General features: G+C 38.8%; 1 protein-coding gene and 1 long non-coding RNA gene across 5 annotated transcripts in view; one reads left to right on the top strand and one right to left on the bottom strand.

Annotated features, from left to right (window-relative positions):
* Positions 1–18,589, top strand: part of LOC128895249 (matrix metalloproteinase-14) — a 49,639-nt gene that overhangs the window by 28,266 nt on the left and 2,784 nt on the right. For 2 of the 4 annotated variants that reach the window (XM_054157687.1, XM_054157688.1), the window contains exons 2-9: positions 1,924–2,047; positions 8,915–9,019; positions 11,506–11,657; positions 12,110–12,412; positions 12,852–13,017; positions 13,334–13,470; positions 13,553–13,873; positions 14,172–14,253. In XM_054157687.1, the coding sequence (XP_054013662.1) occupies positions 1,924–2,047; positions 8,915–9,019; positions 11,506–11,657; positions 12,110–12,412; positions 12,852–13,017; positions 13,334–13,470; positions 13,553–13,873; positions 14,172–14,253 (1,390 nt within the window). Of the gene's footprint in view, positions 1–1,923; positions 2,048–8,914; positions 9,020–11,505; positions 11,658–12,109; positions 12,413–12,851; positions 13,018–13,333; positions 13,471–13,552; positions 13,874–14,171; positions 14,386–18,589 lie in introns of all 4 variants that reach the window. The other 2 variants (XM_054157685.1, XM_054157686.1) reach the window with 1 other exon arrangement.
* LOC128895261 (uncharacterized) lies at positions 14,319–18,354 on the bottom strand. The gene is made up of 5 exons (XR_008461735.1): positions 18,276–18,354; positions 17,289–17,486; positions 16,763–16,982; positions 16,537–16,622; positions 14,319–14,460 (listed from the first exon to the last, which is right to left on the bottom strand). It is a non-coding gene; the product is annotated as an uncharacterized LOC128895261 (long non-coding RNA).

Below are 18,589 nucleotides of genomic sequence, written 5' to 3'. Positions count from 1 at the left end.
TAGCTCGAATTCAAGTTGAATTAATTAATTAATTTCAAATGAAGTAGTTTGAAATATGTAGTTTGAATTCGAGTTGAAATAATGAATTAATTTTAATTGAAGTAGTTTGAAGTAGCTCGAATTCAAGTTGAAATAATTAATTAATTTTAATTGAAGTAGTTTGAACTAGCTTGAACTCAAAATGAATTAATTAATTTTAAATGAGTTAAAATGGTTTTGTAAGGCCAAATTGTGAACCATAGGAGTGGGTACTGTTTCAGCCACGTTTCAGCCATATTAACTGGTTAATATTCACAACAATCAGCCGCGTCATACTTCAAACCAGTAGTTTTTTGTTAATCGTATTGGCAATATGCCATTATCTTTGTGCCTGGCCACGTTTTTTTCCCATCAGAGGATAATCGGCCTGACGACAAAAAGTAGTCTGTTTGCGAAAGAGCTGCGTTGTTTCGAGATTTGTTCTTTTCATCGATAACTTCTTGAAAATTGAACAAAATTTCAGCCTAACTTTGCTCGAAAATATACGACAATTACAACTTTATTTTGATCATTCGCGAAAAGTATTTATTTTAATTCTGAGTCCCTGTGTTTAATTCTCTGTAATTAGTTTCCTCACGATATAGACAAAAAATTAATTTGGAATACATTAACAGATGGCGATTCCCGATAAGTCAAACATACTCGATAATAAAAACGTAATGGGACGACAAGTGATGCACATAAATTAGAGTAAAAAATTGCCGTAAATAAAACATAAAAAAACGCGGGGGAGGGAGCATGTGAAAAAGAAAATTTAATGCACGTAATACTTAACAACATTCAGTAACTTAGGTGTTGCACAAATATGGAAGAAAATAGCAGAAATAAAATACATAAAAAAACGCGGGGAAGAGTGTGTGGAAAAAAAATTAAATACGCCTAATACTTAAGAACATTTAGTGGAATTAATTTCTTTGAGCGAACGCGAATAATTTCCTGTAATTCGCCACCGAACGATAGACAAGGAAAACGGAAACACGTACGTCGCGGCACGTTCTATTCGCCAGAATATTAATTGCCTTTACTCGACGCGGTTAAATAACAGTATCATACCGCTATACAGTCATCGGTCGGGTCAATCCCCTCGGGCATCATCGTCTCTCCCATACGTAGTTCATAAACGCGCGAAATCTGGTGGTTCGATAATCCACGATACATCTCCAATCGAGATGAAAATCTCGAAGAGACTGCCTATGATAGAAATAAAAATGTCTAGTTCATTTATTTGATAGGAGTGCGTAGCTCACAGTTTCTTTTTTTATTATAACACCTGAAAAATTATAGAATGAAATATTTCAAAGCTCACAATAGTTTAAACTAGAAATAGGAAACTACTCGAATCGAATATAACTTTTTTTTTTAAATAGATAGACAGATTCTTTTAGGATTTGGACAATAATTTAATTCTGTGGGTCCTTCAATAGTGACTCTGTATTGGAAGAATCTATGTGGAGACGAAATTTGAATATTGCTTTCTTTAAGAGAGAAAACAGAAAGGAAGAAAGTATTTCTTATCGCTGGAATTGAGATCGATCCATCATCGTCGATTTTCACGATGATCGATGAAAGTTCGATTCCACCTAAATTCGTATCGGGCACGGATGTGGTGAAAGTGGAGCGATTAGAAGCGATCCTGTGGCGCTTCTTCGAGCACCGCACGAGGGATGAGTCATTTTTAAAAAGATAATGTGTACGCTGAACGTGATGTTAGAATTAAACGTAATAACGATCCACGGCGCCTGTGGGTATTACGCTTGGCCCGATCAAGAGTCCAATTCAATTTAATTGTAACGCGAGAACTCATGGTCTCTCTTAAAAATTTGCATGCTTGAAAGAGTATGTATACTCTTTAACTCTGATACCGAAAATTTCTTTTTATTGCAGAACTACCTATCTCAATTCGGCTACCTGCAACCCATAAACCCAACAAGTGGTGGAATCATATCGCAAGACACGCTGTCCAAAGCGATCGCAGAGTTCCAATCCTTCGCTGGACTAAACATAACAGGTAAACGCACGATGTAATCGTCAATATACAGCACGTACAATTATCAATTTTTTGAAAGTAAAGTTACTACGAACGGGCAAGTTCCGGACCTCCGGTCTCAATTATCAATTAACTTTTATTTGCGTCCTTGCAATCGCATCCCCGTATTATATTCAACCGTAATTGAGTTTAATAGCCGACGTGGGTGCCCGGGCACGTGAATCATACGAGTGGATGCATTCATTCGGTGTCGCGGCTCCTCTGACTCACCGAAACGCGCCGGCGACATGAAATTTGCCGGGATCGAAGTAATTGCACGGTTGTGATTCGTATTGGGTACGCATCACGTGTCAGAGTCCGATTCCAAAAGTCGTTTCCTATACGTCAAAACCCGTGCTCGCGCGTCACGGTTCCCGAGAACGATCTTATTATTCCGACGAGTGATAAGTTGTGATAAAATGCAAGGTTCGGTGAGCAAACGAGCGGGTAAACGAAGGTATGATGGAAGAACGAAACGGAAGAGGTGAGAAAAATGGAGGAAAATTAGAAAGCGAATTAAATGGTAAATTGGATCACTTGGGTGATAAGTATATCCCCATAAAAAACTTCAAGAAAGTAAAAAAATTACGCCAAGTACATGAAAAAGTGGAGGACTCAAGGAGTTATCATAGAAAAATAAAAGATCCCCATAAAAAACTACAAGAAAGTAGAAAAAGATGTGAAATCGAAATGAGCTGCCAGTCAATGAAAGTCCTTTCCAAAATCACAAAAAAATAGAAGATCCCCATTAATTAAAAACTACAAGAAAATAGAAAAAGATGTGAAATCGAAATGAGCTGCCAGTACATGAAGGTGCTTTCCAACTATGCGCAGCTAAAATGCTGTGTTCAACAGTGCGGACGTTCAGATCCTAATGACAATTCATGTAAAGTGACTGCTCCGCACTTTGGCGGTGAAATGAAGAAGCTAAATAGTGTATCATCCACAAACTGAGGCTGTTTAAAAATTTGCCTAGATGTCCGCGGCCTGGAAGTCAAATGCTTGGCGTGGCCAGGCAAGGCATTCTCAGATCATCAAGACCCATACTTTCTCTCCCGCAGGATTTCACATAATTTGTCAATTTAAAACTCTTACGATATGAGTACATTTTCATTGTATTGTATTTTATAAAATGAGGGATCTGTGAAATGAAAAATTCGAGAGGAACGTGTGCGAAGCTTGGAGAAAAGTAATGTAAACAGTGTAATAGATCGAGGTGGTCTCAGCATTTTTTATGAATAAAAGGAGGAAAATGGAAGAAAAATAGAAAGTTAGATGGTAAATTGGGTCACTTAGGTGATAAGTATAAAATGTGGGATCTGTGAAATGGAAAATTGGAGAAGAACATGTTCAAAACTTGAAGAAAAGTAATGTAAACAATGTAATGGATCGACATAGTCCAAGCACTTTCGTTGAAATATAGGACTGAACTAAAGGGAGGAGTGAAAGATGTAGGAGAGGAACGAACATTTTAAAAAATATTATATTATATACATACAACATGTAATACATACAAATATAATGTTGTATGTCCACAAGAAAAGTAGATTAAAGGGCCTAACCATGAATCCTAGTCAAGAGCAGTGATTTAAATGAATTAGAAAAGTAAACCCTTATTAAATAGTCTGACCATGAATCCTTGTCAAGAGCAGTGATTTAAATGAAGTCGAAAAAAAATCTCTATCAAACAGTCTGAGTAATGAATCCTAGTCAAAAGCAACGAGTTAGATGAATTAGAAAAAGAAATCTCTATCAAACAGTCTGACTATGAATCCTACTCAAAAGCAACGAGTTAGATGAATTAGAAAAGTAAACCCTCATTAAACAGTCTGACTATGAATCCTGACCAAAAGCATCGATTTGCACGAATTATAACAAAGAAACCCTTAATTAAAACTCACCAAAGTCACAATATACAAAACAACCACTTTAACAACAAACTTCAAAATTTTGGAATTACGATTATAGAACAAAGAATGACAAAAAGACGTCGCAAGTGATTTCAGCGAACAGCCAGAATGGCCGAGCTGCAACGAGCGTGCAGAAAAACATACACTTGCAGCTTCCCCTGATACTTGTCCGACCGGCTCCGAATAAGGAGCGCATTTTTAAGTTTCTGGACCTTGAAGCCCGGTAGGCTGCTTTGTGCATGAAAATACGCGCAATGTCGCGACGGAGAAATATCGATGGGAGAAATGAACAACGGGAAAATCGAGGAGCAATCGTCAAACAGTCTGAGAGGTAAGAGAGCGTCGACGAGCATGAATTGTTTAGCGGCCAGAGGCTATTAACACGTTGGCTGACAGGCTAATACTAATGGAAATTTCGACGAGGCTAAAGCTTTGTTTCGAACGATTAGAAACTTTATAATTTAACAATTGAGGTAGCACTTAGTTTTCCAACACAGACAGACTTATTTTGTTTAACGTCTCGCCATTGGAATTACTTCTTTCAATTATTTACTGGAAGTCACCCATATATAGATAACAGGACTTTTCACTTAAAGAAGCAAACAAATCAATTCCGAAGAAGTTAAAGGAAATAAATCTGCATTGAATTGGTGAATTTTGAGAAGCAGTGATGCAATAACAAGTGCAAGATAAAATGCAATAAAAATCATTTACACTTGTATAGAAACGAAGTGTTAGGCTCATATTTTTTACAAGTGTTAGCGATTGGCAGTCAACCTGTTGAAGCATCACATGTCAAGGCTCGAACCTTGAGCTCGGCAAATGAGACCAGGCTGTAATGAACAAAGAAATAAATTATTAAATTGACCGTTAAAGCAAGCAATTAATTACACTGGAGTACTTAAAGAATTTTGTGTCCTTTCAATTTTTGTAATAACTCTTCCATGGAATATGACTCGATAAACGTCCTCACGTAAATCGTGATATCTTTACGTACGGTTTATTGGCACCTATTGCAGCAATGGTCTTTTGTATCGAAAGCACTCATTGTTTCCGGCGGAGATTTCCAAGTGCGTAGAGATCGTACAAGGAAACGATACCGATGGCCCTGATAAAACGTTATCGAAGACCAGCAACGTTTCGTCGCCCGATAGAAGAACCATTTTGCAATAACGAATTCGAGGAAAATGAATCCCTTCGAACGAGTGTTATCGGAGGAAATGAATGGGCCGTTTTTGGAACCAGACTGGTTGGCGTTCACAATGGATGTGGACATCCTTTTACAGTGATATGGAATCACTGATTAGTAATCAACCAATTATGGAACGTGTCAAATTTAAGAGGGGACTCCGACTTTCTGGATTAAATAGATTTCTTTATGTTGATATTCTTATTAAAAGAAACTGGTGAAAATAAGAGTACTGTCTTAAAATAAACAATTTTCTAAGCAGATGATTTACTTCCATTTGATCTATTAAAAGTATGTTCCTCGATGAAAATAATTAAGACGTTACCGTCAGACTAATAATCCTGGAAATTCCTGCGAAGCTAAAATTTTGTTTCTACGCGATTAGTCTAGTTCTACACGAGACCGTCGAAATTATCGAAATATAAAAACTAACAGTGAAGCAGATAGGGAACCCCCATGGAGAACGGAAGCATTTTATGCCTGAGAGTAACGGAAGGTAAGACCCTTTTTTCGATTCTCGACGATGATGCCTGACGGATGATTCACACTTCGGTGAAATGCAATAGATTCATCAGTGGCGCTTAAAATAAATGACTCACGCGGCAGACACTGTTGCTGGGGCACGTTTCTCTGATCCGAACTTCCTTGGATACGAAAGTTCGCTTCGCGAAGTGTAATATCGACGAATACGACGCAACGCTATTAAACGTAATTAAGACGGTTCAATTGAGCGCAATTAAAATAATGAATTCGTTGAAAAATAACGATCGGGAGATGGTAGCTTGTTAGCTGAAGAATATTTCAAAGTCTCCTTGGAATATTAACAATCGAGGATCGCGTTTCGACAATCTTGATCAGAAGTAACTATTGTTTCCTTCGGTCAGGAGGATAAGACGCTTTTTCTGACGCATTGGTTAATACCGGTTCGTGTTTTTCGTAGAAAATGGAACCTCGGAACCAGAACGGGCAATCGGTGTCGCAAGAACCACTGAATTCGAATTATCACGATATCGAGGTGGGAAGTTACGTCGCGATCTACAAAGAAAAGATTTCAGTTGGATCGTTGGCGCTGTTGAGACAACGAGATAAAGAAGATGAAAGCGACTGGTTAATGTTAAAACCATAAGTGCTTTGATATAAAAGAAAATTAATCTATGGAAAGAAACATGCATTTCCATCGGTGTAAAAATAATGCAATTATCGAGTGCACATGCGAATGCATTATATAAGAAAATATGACAAGTACAGGACTCTTTGAATCATTCATCCTCTTCCACATTTTTATCTAACAGCATCATCTAGCAGATTTGTTACATTTATTTATTTATGTGGTCCAATGGCATGCATCTCAGTTTTTAGTAAACACCAAAATTGACTGATTCGCATTAGTTCATGTTCATCAAAGTTACACGGGCTCATAGAGGGTTAAAAATATACCGAAATTCATATAATCTACCCTATTTACCCCTATAAGAATTCCCCGAGTAGCTTTTTATTACTCAAATTTTCTCTGCAAGGAAAAGAATTTAACTCAGACAATCGACGTTTCTGCGTCGATAATGAAATATCAAACGAGATAAAAGGAAACTGACGAATATTAAAGAAACAAACGAGTGACAAATGCTATTGCGTCAAGGAAAATTGTTCGTGTTCGTCTGCACCTGAACTGAAATTGCTGTCATCGCGCTTCCCTGTCGGATTGCGAAACGAGAATGAATGCTTTCAAGCGAGCTGAGCATCCACGGTCGGAAGTGGCGATTCGATGGTCGCCAATAAAAAGCGAAGGTGAACGGAAGAATTATCTAACTATAAAATTGTATACCGCCGATGACGGTATTATTCGAGATGAAACGCGTTTATTGACAGTGTAATCTTCTGCCACGTGCTACGGGCGCATCCTGTGCTTCCTGGTATCGCTCGATATCATCGCCTATGCGCCAGGTTCCGGTAACCCGACACGTAATAACGTACTAAAAAAGAACGACGAGTTATGGAAATATTAGACGAAGTCCCAATAGATACGAGAAAATCTTTTCTTGCGAGTCGTAATAAATTTCATCTCGAGCGTCGATCAAATAGGAGTCTCGTCTTGTTTATGAAACGGTGGTCTAACTTGTTCCAATTTTATTCCATCGTGAATTTAACATGTTCGTTGCCACGTCATACAGAAATGGGTGATAGGAATTTTCATTAAAGAACTAGAAAAATTAATTTCAAAGTCAAGACGGTAGTGAAAATAAATCTGGGTAAGATACGTGAATTTGCCCAGGTTACAAAATTAAATCCTAGGGCAAGCGTTAACCCTCTATGCCACTTTATGGGCTCGCGTAACTTTCAAGTTACGTGCTTAATTATGAAATATAATGTAATATAATACATCTTTTCATATAACTTTCAAGTTACATGCTCAATTGTGAAATAAATGCACCATAAACTTTAAATAACAAAGTAAACGCCTTCCAAGTTGTCTGCAGAAAGAAAGTTTGGGCCACAGAGGGTTAAACTACCTGATCTTTCATAGGTTGGAGACAAAATTTGAACTCTGTAGAAATCTTCAAAAGTTTCAATCTAACAAACAACGTACTAAAAAAGAATGAATCTTCGTAACGTATCCGATTCTGCTACGAGAGATACTGTAACCAGTAAACGGATGGTGTGTTAACCTGTTGCTTCGAAACCACAATTGACACAGCCTGATAAGTGGACAGAATCTGATTTTGAAAGCTTAGATAATGAGCGTAACATTTCAGGGCCACGCAGAGTTGTAAAGAAGACTCTATGTACAGTATTTAATTTCGTTTCGTTTCGTTTCATTTAGTGCAATGCATGGCATTGCGCTAGAGGAACGGAAAATCCAAAATGTCAAGCAAAGTTTCCAACGAGGAAAACTCGATCGTTTCAAGCGTATTCGAATCGATATTTACGATCGTTCCTCGAACGCTACAATTTTCACGCAAATCGGCATTAATAAGCGTACAACTTCCAGTCGCGTGACCGATCCCAACGCGGAGAGGCTCGATCTCACGTGACGCGGTCACTAAAGCTGACCGCACACTCCGTCGAACGTAACGCGACAGTTTTTGGATCGAATCGGCTGACATACGCGGAACAATTATCGCAGCTTCTATGTGCAACAAGCTTGTTGTCGGTTCAAGTATTTTTAACCGTTTGCACTCGAGAGGTGACTCTCAATCAGCATTAGTTTTCATGTAGCAAATCTACAATATCTATGGTTTCTTTCGGTTCGAAAAGAATTCGATTTTACTAGTAATTTACTACTACTAATTAATCTACTACTAATTTCTACATCTGACAAATTCAATTTCTATCCTATTTTTGACTTGGCTTGACTTGGTTCGGTATCGTCGCGTTTGTGTTGGTTTGGGAGTGTGTGAGCGGCTTAACGTTTTATCGTGTTCCGCATATTATGCATATACGCGTATACGTTGATGTATATGCGACACAGGAAACGCACACGTGCACGGCGGATCGAGAATGGAAAACAGAGCGTGCAGCGTGGTCGAGGGATCGATATACCGGCAGGATCCTGCGATCTGAACTTGCGATTACGCGAAATCGAACGATACACTCGCGTCTACAGCTTTGATGATTTCAGAACGTCTACAGAGTATTTTGCAGAGTACTTTGTTTCGTTTCCTTGGAGGGATGCTGCGAGTAATAAAATTTAGCAATCCCTATTCGATTGTTTCTCATAGTTGAGTATTATTGAAAAAATTGTTTAATTTCCAGGTGACTTTGACGAGGAGACATCCAAGCTCATGGCGTTGCCAAGGTGTGGCGTTAAAGACAAAGTTGGTCCAGGATTTGGAAGATCGAAGCGATACGCTCTTCAAGGTAAATAAAATAAAAAATTAAAATAAATAAAATGAACTAAGTACGACGGAAACAAAGATATAAAAATCTCGTCAAACAGACGAAGCAATTGCGTTTTAAAATTTTCATCGCGAAATTTTTCATTTCATTAAAATTTCAATAAAACGTTAGATTCGATTATTTAATCGGTCGCGATCGATACATACTCGCAGACGTTAACATCATAACCGACACGCCATCGTTTCCTATCCGACCTCATCGAGACGGAGTCGCATTAATATTCCATACGATAATAACAGTTATCAGAATTACGTAAGGCTCGACAATTCTGCGGTTGCATTCTGAAACGATTCCGTCACGAATAATTATTGAAATGGCTATGAATAATTAATCAACGCTTATCTTCGACTTGCACGTTCTCGAAATTCATGGTCACGCCGCGTGTTAGGTAAATTAACAAAGAGTTCGCTTATAACAATAATTAATCATGTTCAATCAGGGCTACGATGACATTTTGCTCACTAAAATGTTGTTAGTTTGAATATTCAATCTTCCAATTTAATACAGAAAATTAATTTCTCGATGAATAATAATAGCGAAGAAGCGTTAAACAAATCCCAATAAAAAGAACGGAATATTCAAATTTCGCAACGGAATGGTTTCGTGGTGCAAGAAATGTTTAACAGGTGTTACTTTAACATCCTGCCTCATTTACCGTCAATGCAAAGTCAGTCACCCTAAACAGGTCATGCGCATCTGTATCGCAGCTATTTGTCAGATACTCCGCCATGCATTTTTTAGGCATCGAAATTGTTCCAAGTGCACTTCCGATCGCCCTACTAAGATCGATGTTTAAACAGGAATATTTACCATTTTATTACATTAAAGTATCAACATAGTAATGAATCGCACAAACTACTTTGAAATTTGGTGTTTTAACTATATGTGCACTCTCAGATTATGTGACTGAGGGAAGATTAAAACTTGTATGGTTTTTCTTCATAAATAAATGGTAAGTTTATCTTGGAAAGGCGCAGAATTAATTTTCAGACTTAATACTTCAAACGAAAACTTCAATCGCTACCTTAGAATAAACTAGAACAATCCAATCTAACTTATCCAAACCCCTGTACCTATCTCTGAAAGACAATTCCTCTCGAACTTTCTTCGTCTAGAGTCATAGAAAATCACCCTTTGGCCGCGAGTCACGTCAGTTAATTACCTGCGATCGCGCAGATCGCAGAAGTCGCGCTAATTAATCACGCGCGTTTCTCGGAAGAAACGAAATCATCGATGCTTGACACATGCCCGCACAATCATGGACCGCGCAGAATAACCCAGCGATCTCGATTCGATCGCGAGCTTCGATCGATCTAGCCGTGACTTTGAACCTCGCGTGGAAATTCCTGGCTTCAAACGAACAAACCCGCGGCGACGAGATCACCCATGCGTGCATCCTACTCGTGCTCTATTCGCATAAAATAGGGGCCTAACTGTGACCCACTAGAGCAGAGGTTCCCAAACTTTGGCTAGAAAATTCAGAAATTACCATTATTCTTAGCAGACAAATTTGAGCCGTTCAATATTGATTAACTCCACAAAACAACAAGTTGAGAAATACCTTCTGAAACAAATTATTTACTATTTAATGGTCAACAAAATTTTGTCGTTCAATGGTGTTGATCTTTATCATTCAGGAAACTTATTATAAATATAAAAAGTTATAGCAAGTGATTTGACACTTACTTTTAAGATTTTTCTAAAAGTGGAGTTAATCGATTCGTCTAGTGAACGGCTCGTTTCAGAACGCGAATCTTCTCGTTAATTGGCTTCCGCTATAGCTCGGAGGTGCTCATAGGGTTAACAAAAAACATTGAAAGCATTTCTAATCAGACAAATTTGGGAATCCCTGTGTCAAAGCGTTGGTGGAACGATCGAGATGGAACGACCTCGGTCACAATTGTTTTGTAACCCGAGTCTATAGACCAACACGGTTTGTTAGTCATTAAATGTTTCGTCGCCTGTTTCGACGAGCAAACAGGGTGCAAAAGGATTTCAGCTTCGACGAACGCACGCGCTTTTCAGAAACGAAGCCATGAAACACAAAAAAAAATTCAATGAACCCGCATTCACAGGCGAAACATCTAAATTCCAAGACAGACAAAATTCGTGCGAACAACGCAAACTAAAAACACTCACCCAAGAACACCCAAGAACACGTATAATAATCTTCGGAGGCGACTCAAACACGCACAAACGTACCATCTTCCGCGATCCACGCGTTTAAAAATAAACAGTTGCACAACGAACAAAACGCTCCAACAATAATTGCTACACACGAGAACAATTGTTACATAAATGAAGGTTGCAAAACGACGAACATGTTCTCCATAAAAATGATCAATTATGGAAACATCACCTTTGTTTCAAATTCTACGTCCTGCATTTTTCACGTCGCAAATATTTTTGTCTTGTTTTTTTCATACACCGTCATCGTTTCTGCGCAGGGTCGAGATGGCGCGTGAAGAAACTGACGTACAAGATCAGCAAGTATCCGCGAAATTTGCCGCAGCATAAAGTCGACACCGAGCTGAACAAAGCGTTCAAAGTGTGGTCGGAATACACTGATCTCACCTTCATCCAAAAGAAATCTGGCCAGGTGAGTCGAGTGACAATCGTAACGCGAGTCAGAAATTGTTTTCTCCGGGGAGGAAAAAAGAGAAGAAACGGAGTTCACAGAAGATTTGCACAGAAGCTTTTTTGTGAAAGCGATACTGGTCTTTCTTGGCTCGCTTCTATACGGTGTGCCAAGTAAATGTACCAAGTCATCATTCCATTTGTAATATTAACATTCTATAAGTCAGTGTAACTTTCAGGTCACACGCTAATATATGGACATTTTACCAAATAATTTCAATTCCCTCACAAGATAGGTTTATGACTTGTTACACATGCTTAGTCCACCCTGCATAAACAGTATGATGTCTCTGCAGTGAACTGTGACATCCACATTGCATACGTTTTGTCACATGAAAAGCTTCAGTGAAATCTAAAACACAAAAGTTGATATAATGTTACTCGTATCTCTGAAATATCATTTGTTTTCCATAGGTCCACATCGAAATTAGGTTCGAGAAGGGCGAACACGGTGACGGAGATCCCTTCGACGGACCTGGTGGCACTCTGGCTCACGCTTACTTCCCTGTTTACGGTGGCGATGCCCATTTCGACGACGCTGAACAATGGACCATCGACAGCTACCGCGGTACCAATCTCTTTCAAGTCGCTGCCCACGAGTTTGGACATTCCCTTGGTTTGAGTCACAGCGATGTCAAGACCGCCCTTATGGCACCCTTCTATCGCGGCTACGAGCCCTACTTCCGGTTGGACGACGACGACATTCAGGGTATTCAGGTAGGCAAACGTGAATACCAATTTTTAACGCGTTCATCGCCACTTCACTCACATATGAATATCAGGGCTTTTAACTACGGAACTAAATAACATAATTTTGAAGATAAGATGTTAAAGACGATAAATCTGGTTGCGAATGATGAATTTCGATAAAGTTTTAAAAATAAATACTACGACGAACGTTAGATTAATAGGTTTCGATTGTCTCGAAACTAAATTTAATTCTTACAGAAATGTTGAGAAATATCCATGTGGCGATCAATGTGTCAAATAAGTCCTACGCGATTACAACAGTAGCCTCATGGTAGGATGCACAGGTAGACATACGATACTAAATTTTGAGAAGAAAAATTCTATGGTCCATTCATCGAAAGCATTCATGTTTGAAATGGTAAAAACCTTGACGGAACGAGTACTAATTTACATTGGTTCACTGCAGGCTTTGTACGGAAAGAAGTCAGTGAATGCTGGGGGAATCCCAACTGGGCCGAAATTCGGAACCACGACTACATCACCGCCTAGCGAGGAAGACTCGGAACTCTGTACGGACCCTAAGGTCGACACGATGTTCAATTCAGCAGAGGGGCACATGTATGCGTTCAAGGGTGCGTATTTGTTCCAATTACTACGAAGAAATATAGATAAATAAATAACAGAATACTTTCCCCGTTGTCATAACGTACTATTAAGTCGTCACAAAAGTTTCTTTCGCGACTCAGTTGTATCGTGTTACTGTGTTCGTATAAACAAACAATCCTATCTCTCAAAAGTTGATGTTATAACAGAGCAAAGTGAACACAATTCATTAATGTAACATAAAACATGAAATGCGCACTTTTAGAAAGAAACTTTTGAGACAACCCATAATACAAATTCATGGAACTGAACGACCCGTGTTCTAAATAATTAATTTATCTTCAGGTGATCGTTACTGGAGATTGACCGCGGACGGTGTAGCAGTTGGCTACCCGAAACTCATTTCTCACTCGTGGAAAGGTCTGCCAGGGAACATAGACGCTGCCTTCACTTATAAAAACGGCAAGACTTACTTCTTCAAGGTAGGAAGCTTGTAAAATACGTGCCATTTTATTGTCGCGCGATATGTACGTGTAGATGAAATAAATAATTGAATTTTTGCAGGGTTCCAAATACTGGAGATACGTGGGCAAGAGGATGGACGGGGATTACCCGAAAGAAATCAGTGAAGGTTTCACAGGAATTCCAGACAACATCGACACCGTGACCGTTTGGACCGGAAACGGCAAGATCTACTTCTACAAGGGCACCAAATTCTGGAGGTTCGACCCTGCGCAGAAGCCACCGGTGAAGAACACATATCCTAAACTGATCTCAAACTGGGAAGGCATCCCAGATAATCTCGACGCGTCGATCGTTTATCGCGGTTACACGTACTTCTTCAAGGGCGACGCTTATTATCGATTCAACGACAGGACATTCTCCGTGAGTACTTTATCTTTCCCCACAAATAAAACATTCACGATTCCACATATGACGAATCACATATTTAACATTAATCTGAGTAAATGTTACTGCAGATAGTGTTCAATATACATAGATTAAAAGCTAGATAAAACACAGCAAGTCATGAGTGATCCATACAATGAGTGAGTTGCAAGGATAAATGGATAACAACTCTTAAATCGCGTGCACATTCCGTGACGAATTTTTTAAGCCGAAAGGTTCGAGAAAATATTTATGCCCACTTACCTTTACTCAGACGACATTGGGAATTTTTCAGATGGACGTTGCCGATCCAGCGTTCCCGAGATCGACAGCCTACTGGTGGTTCGGGTGCAGATCCGCTAACAAGGGAACATTAGGTAATGTCCAATGGCTACGAGAAAATCCTGACGACTCTTTCCCGTATGCTGGCATCCTAGAGTCCGTCGGCGGTGACTTTGATGATGACGATGACAGGGAGGGTGACGTAGGAGACATCATCCTAGACGCAGGTACTAAAGCTTCATTCGAGTCAAACCAGATTCTTAACTCGCCATGAAAAGTTTCAGTATCCACTTCTTTCCGATCTAAACAGTAAAAGCAAACTGTGATAAATGTAAATACTTGACTTGCAATTCATCTTAGTCTCCTTCTTTTGAAGAAGAAATAAAGGGCTAAGGGTTTCAGAAAGATTTATATTCTACTGTTAAGAAGAAAAAAAAAATTTTCATTGGATCTCGCTAGTTATTATGACCTACATTTTAATGTTATTACTTGAATATATTAATGGATAAAAGCATAGTGATGTTTATAGTAGTGGATAACTGGAACTTTGAACTTATTCCACCTCTGTACAGGTATCTGAAGTGGAAAGAAGTGAATAAATGCATAAAAATGGCGAGCATACGGTATTTGATGTCTCGAACACCTGGCTACTACATACCTAGGGCTTCCGTCTATCCAAGACATTTGTGCTATTCTCGTGTTCTATTTAGATTTAATATCATTTTATTATACAGGGTGTCCCAAAACTCGGGGAGGAGCCGGAAATGGGGGGTAGCTGAGACGATTCTGAATAACAATTTCCTTTGCAAAAATGTCGGATGGGGCTTCGTTAAGGAGATATTAAGAGAAAACCCCGACCAATCAGAGCGCGCGTAGACCGTTGGAGCGGCCGCGGTAGCGTAGGCTACGCGCTGGTGGCCGCGGTAGCGTAGGCTACGCGCTGGTGGCCGCGCTTGCACGCGAACAAGTGACTCGACGTGCATCGAAGCATCGACCTAGCGCGTAGCCTTCGCTACCGCGGCCACTCCAACGGTCTACGCGCGCTCTGATTGGTCGGGGTTTTCTCTTAATATCTCCTTAACGAAGCCCCATCCGACATTTTTGCAAAGGAAATTGTTGTTCAGAATCGTCTCAGCTACCCCCCATTTCCGGCTCCTCCCCGAGTTTTGGGACACCCTGTATAATATAAATTCAAAGTAGAATGAAAAACATCGTTAAAAAGACAGTAACAATTCTTAGTACGCCAAGGTTAATAAAGGTTTTCTGCACAAACTTCTTCGATGAATATAAACATCATAAACGCGGTAGTCGATTAATTTGGGTGTTATATGGTGGTGGTGCTAACATTAACCCTTAAATGCTCTAAATTTCAAATTTGATACCGGACTTTTAAGTCGAATTGTACACTTGCAATTGGTTTGTTTTTAATATTTGGCTGTATGTATGTTACCTTGCAAAATGTTCTTTTGAACAAAAGTTAAAAAAGTAAACGTCAGCTGTGAAAATTGTTCAAATAAAAGATGTTGCATCTTAATAAATACATTGATATTTTTTTTGAATTTGATTTGAAAAATCAGGCTTCTAAGGGTTAAGGCCGAGCAATAATTGAAATCGAATTGATCGAGTATCATCGCGGCGCATACGTGTCGTTCAGTTAATTTGCTAACAAGTACGTAAAGTTGCTTCCATACGTCGACAATCCTCTGTTTCTGTTCATTTCCCGTTGGATCATATCGTGCACTACGGCAGTAATACTAACGCAAGTCAAATATTGTTGCTCACTAGTTACTAATGAACGTAAACAAATATTTTACGTTCGACCTAGCATTGGAAGATCGCGTTTTCAAGCAAAAGGGAGTGCATAATACAACACAAAACAGTGTCGAGCACGAATCTATAATATTTTAATTAAAAATATCTGTATCAAGTTATTTTTATCGACATTTAAAGTATGTAATAATATTAAGCAATTTTTATCCACTTCAATTCTAAAATACAGACAGTTATATTCCTGTCAATATGCATAAGAATCATTTTGCTTATTCCGATCCATCAATTACCCCTAGGATGACTTCCATGAAAGTTCTTATTTATCATATATTTATATATTATTATAGTTACTAGACGATAGAAATGGTCGACTATTTTATTGAATAAATATTGCAGAAATTGAAAGTAGAATTAAATGGAAACACCAAAAGTTGTCGTAGAGGTAATTCCAAGCGCGATCACCCTCCCCGTAACTCCCGAGTTTAAATCAAAGTCTTTGAACATATATGTCACCCAGCGAATCTCAGATTCGCACGTTTCTCGTAGCCCCAGAGTATCTACTAGCCAGGCGACGAATGAAGTTTTACATAAAAATAAAAAATACTTACTATACTATACTTGTATCCGAAACACCGGACATGAGAAAGGGCTAATGCCTGAAATACCATCAGTCACCGTCGCCGGGCCCAGTTTGCTGAAAAACAGTAAATATTACAACGTTAAGCTTTCCTTGTGTTTCGGCACATACCTCCTTTTAATTGTTTCGTGTCGCTTATTCGCGAGATTGTACTCGACTATAAACAATCTCGCAATCTAGCGTATTTCTTTTCTTACTTGTGTTGTGCTCTTGTCTCTCTGTCCTTGTTCTGTCTTCTTCTGGCTGTTCCGTATCCCGTACGTCCTCGTCCAATGTAAACAGATCAGCTCCTCAATGTGACCATTCCTAACGTTCATCTACGGGGTGGGATTATCGCTATTCGCACTGCGACACAGATTAACTCCATTGAATGTCTCCCTCTCTGACTAACGCTCTTCGTTTAACAGCACTGTATCGCTTAAAAATGCAACGAAAAAAATATGCTACATTTTTTGCTATCATAATAAAGAGTTATACGTTCACCGATAGTATTGCACGAATTTTCACATACACGCGAGAAGGATGTATTACTGCACGAAAAACGTGTGCATAACACGCACGCGTACACGCACGTATCTCTACACGAGTGTGAAATAAAAGAGGTGCATGGTAAAATTGTACGGAAAACGGTTACGTTGTTTGGAACTTAATCTACCGTAGGACAGAGTCTCTCAGTCTCTCCCTCCCTTGACTATCCTTCGAACCAAAATGATTAAAACCAACCTTCATCACCAGGCGTTCCATGTATTCTTTTATTTCTTCGCACTCCCTTCGATGACTTTCTTTTGTTTGAGACTTTCCAACCCATTTCCATTTTCACGGTGCACGTACTTTTTGGTTACTTCTCTTGGATTCCCCCGGTCTCTCTTTGCACCCACTCTTTGTTTCGGATGGTTTCATTTGGTGAGGTTTGCGTGGGAGCTGGAATTTTGGAACATTCCTCTATTCTTATACGAATTTTAGAGAATTTTCTATTCTTGTAATTTGGTTCTCTTCTTACAACACTATTATACATTGCCCACACGAAGCGTCGTTACATGTTGTTCCAAACAACTTAAAGACAGTAAAAAGAATTATTCTTTTATACTTTAATATTCACTGAGGCTTCTGTTTCTTTAGCGAAATAATATATACATATATGAATTTTATTCGCAAGATTTTATTCTAGAAAAATTCTTGTTCTCGAATTTTATAGGCAAACATGTTTATTAAATTTATTTTAATTAATTAAAAATGTAATGGCTACCGTTTATATAAGTAATACATATACACATAACTTCTGTGAATCTTAAGGTAAAAAGAGAAAATTTGTTCGCCATCTTTAATATTGTTCATGAAATAGCTAATGACAGTTACGCTGGTCTTGTATAATCTAATCAAAAGATGTTTAATAAGAGCTCCTTTCGTGGATTCAGACTCTTATTAGACATTTCTTCTTTATTTTTAGTATAATTATTCGTACAAGTCTGACTTTCTTTGATGTACACTATTGTTTCGAATTTTCCAATAATTTATTTTCTTTCAAGTTTACCAATCCATTTATTCGATACTAATTCGCGATGAGAATTGGAGAAAAAATAACGTTTCACATCGAGAATCTGTTGAAATTTTGAATACATTTGGCAACTATACGAAGGAAAGAAAATATCAAATGGCACAGAAATCTCAAGACCTAACGTACGATAATGTATTACAATTATCCACACTTACCTAAACGAAATGCACTGTCAATGTTAACATGGGTCTTCTTTCGATCACCAAGGGTTTCAACAATGTTTTCACAGTTCATCTGTCGACGCTTGATGTCGTCGTCATTTCCTCTTCATCGACACGTCTAATATAACTGATTTGAAGTCTACAATGTTCAATACGAGACAGAAAGTATGGACAAAACGACGTCACAGGAATACCGTACTAATATTCAAATAGCCCACGTGCGCCGGAACACCTCTGAAGGTCTTACACGCTGCACATCTCGGAACGAACTGGCGTTGATAAGTCTATCGCGCATCTAGTTCGCGCAC

Source organism: Hylaeus anthracinus, unplaced genomic scaffold, assembly GCF_026225885.1.
Source record: "Hylaeus anthracinus isolate JK02 unplaced genomic scaffold, UHH_iyHylAnth1.0_haploid 5, whole genome shotgun sequence".
Classification (NCBI taxonomy): domain Eukaryota; kingdom Metazoa; phylum Arthropoda; class Insecta; order Hymenoptera; family Colletidae; genus Hylaeus; species Hylaeus anthracinus.
This window is presented reverse-complemented; position numbering and strand designations above follow the sequence as displayed.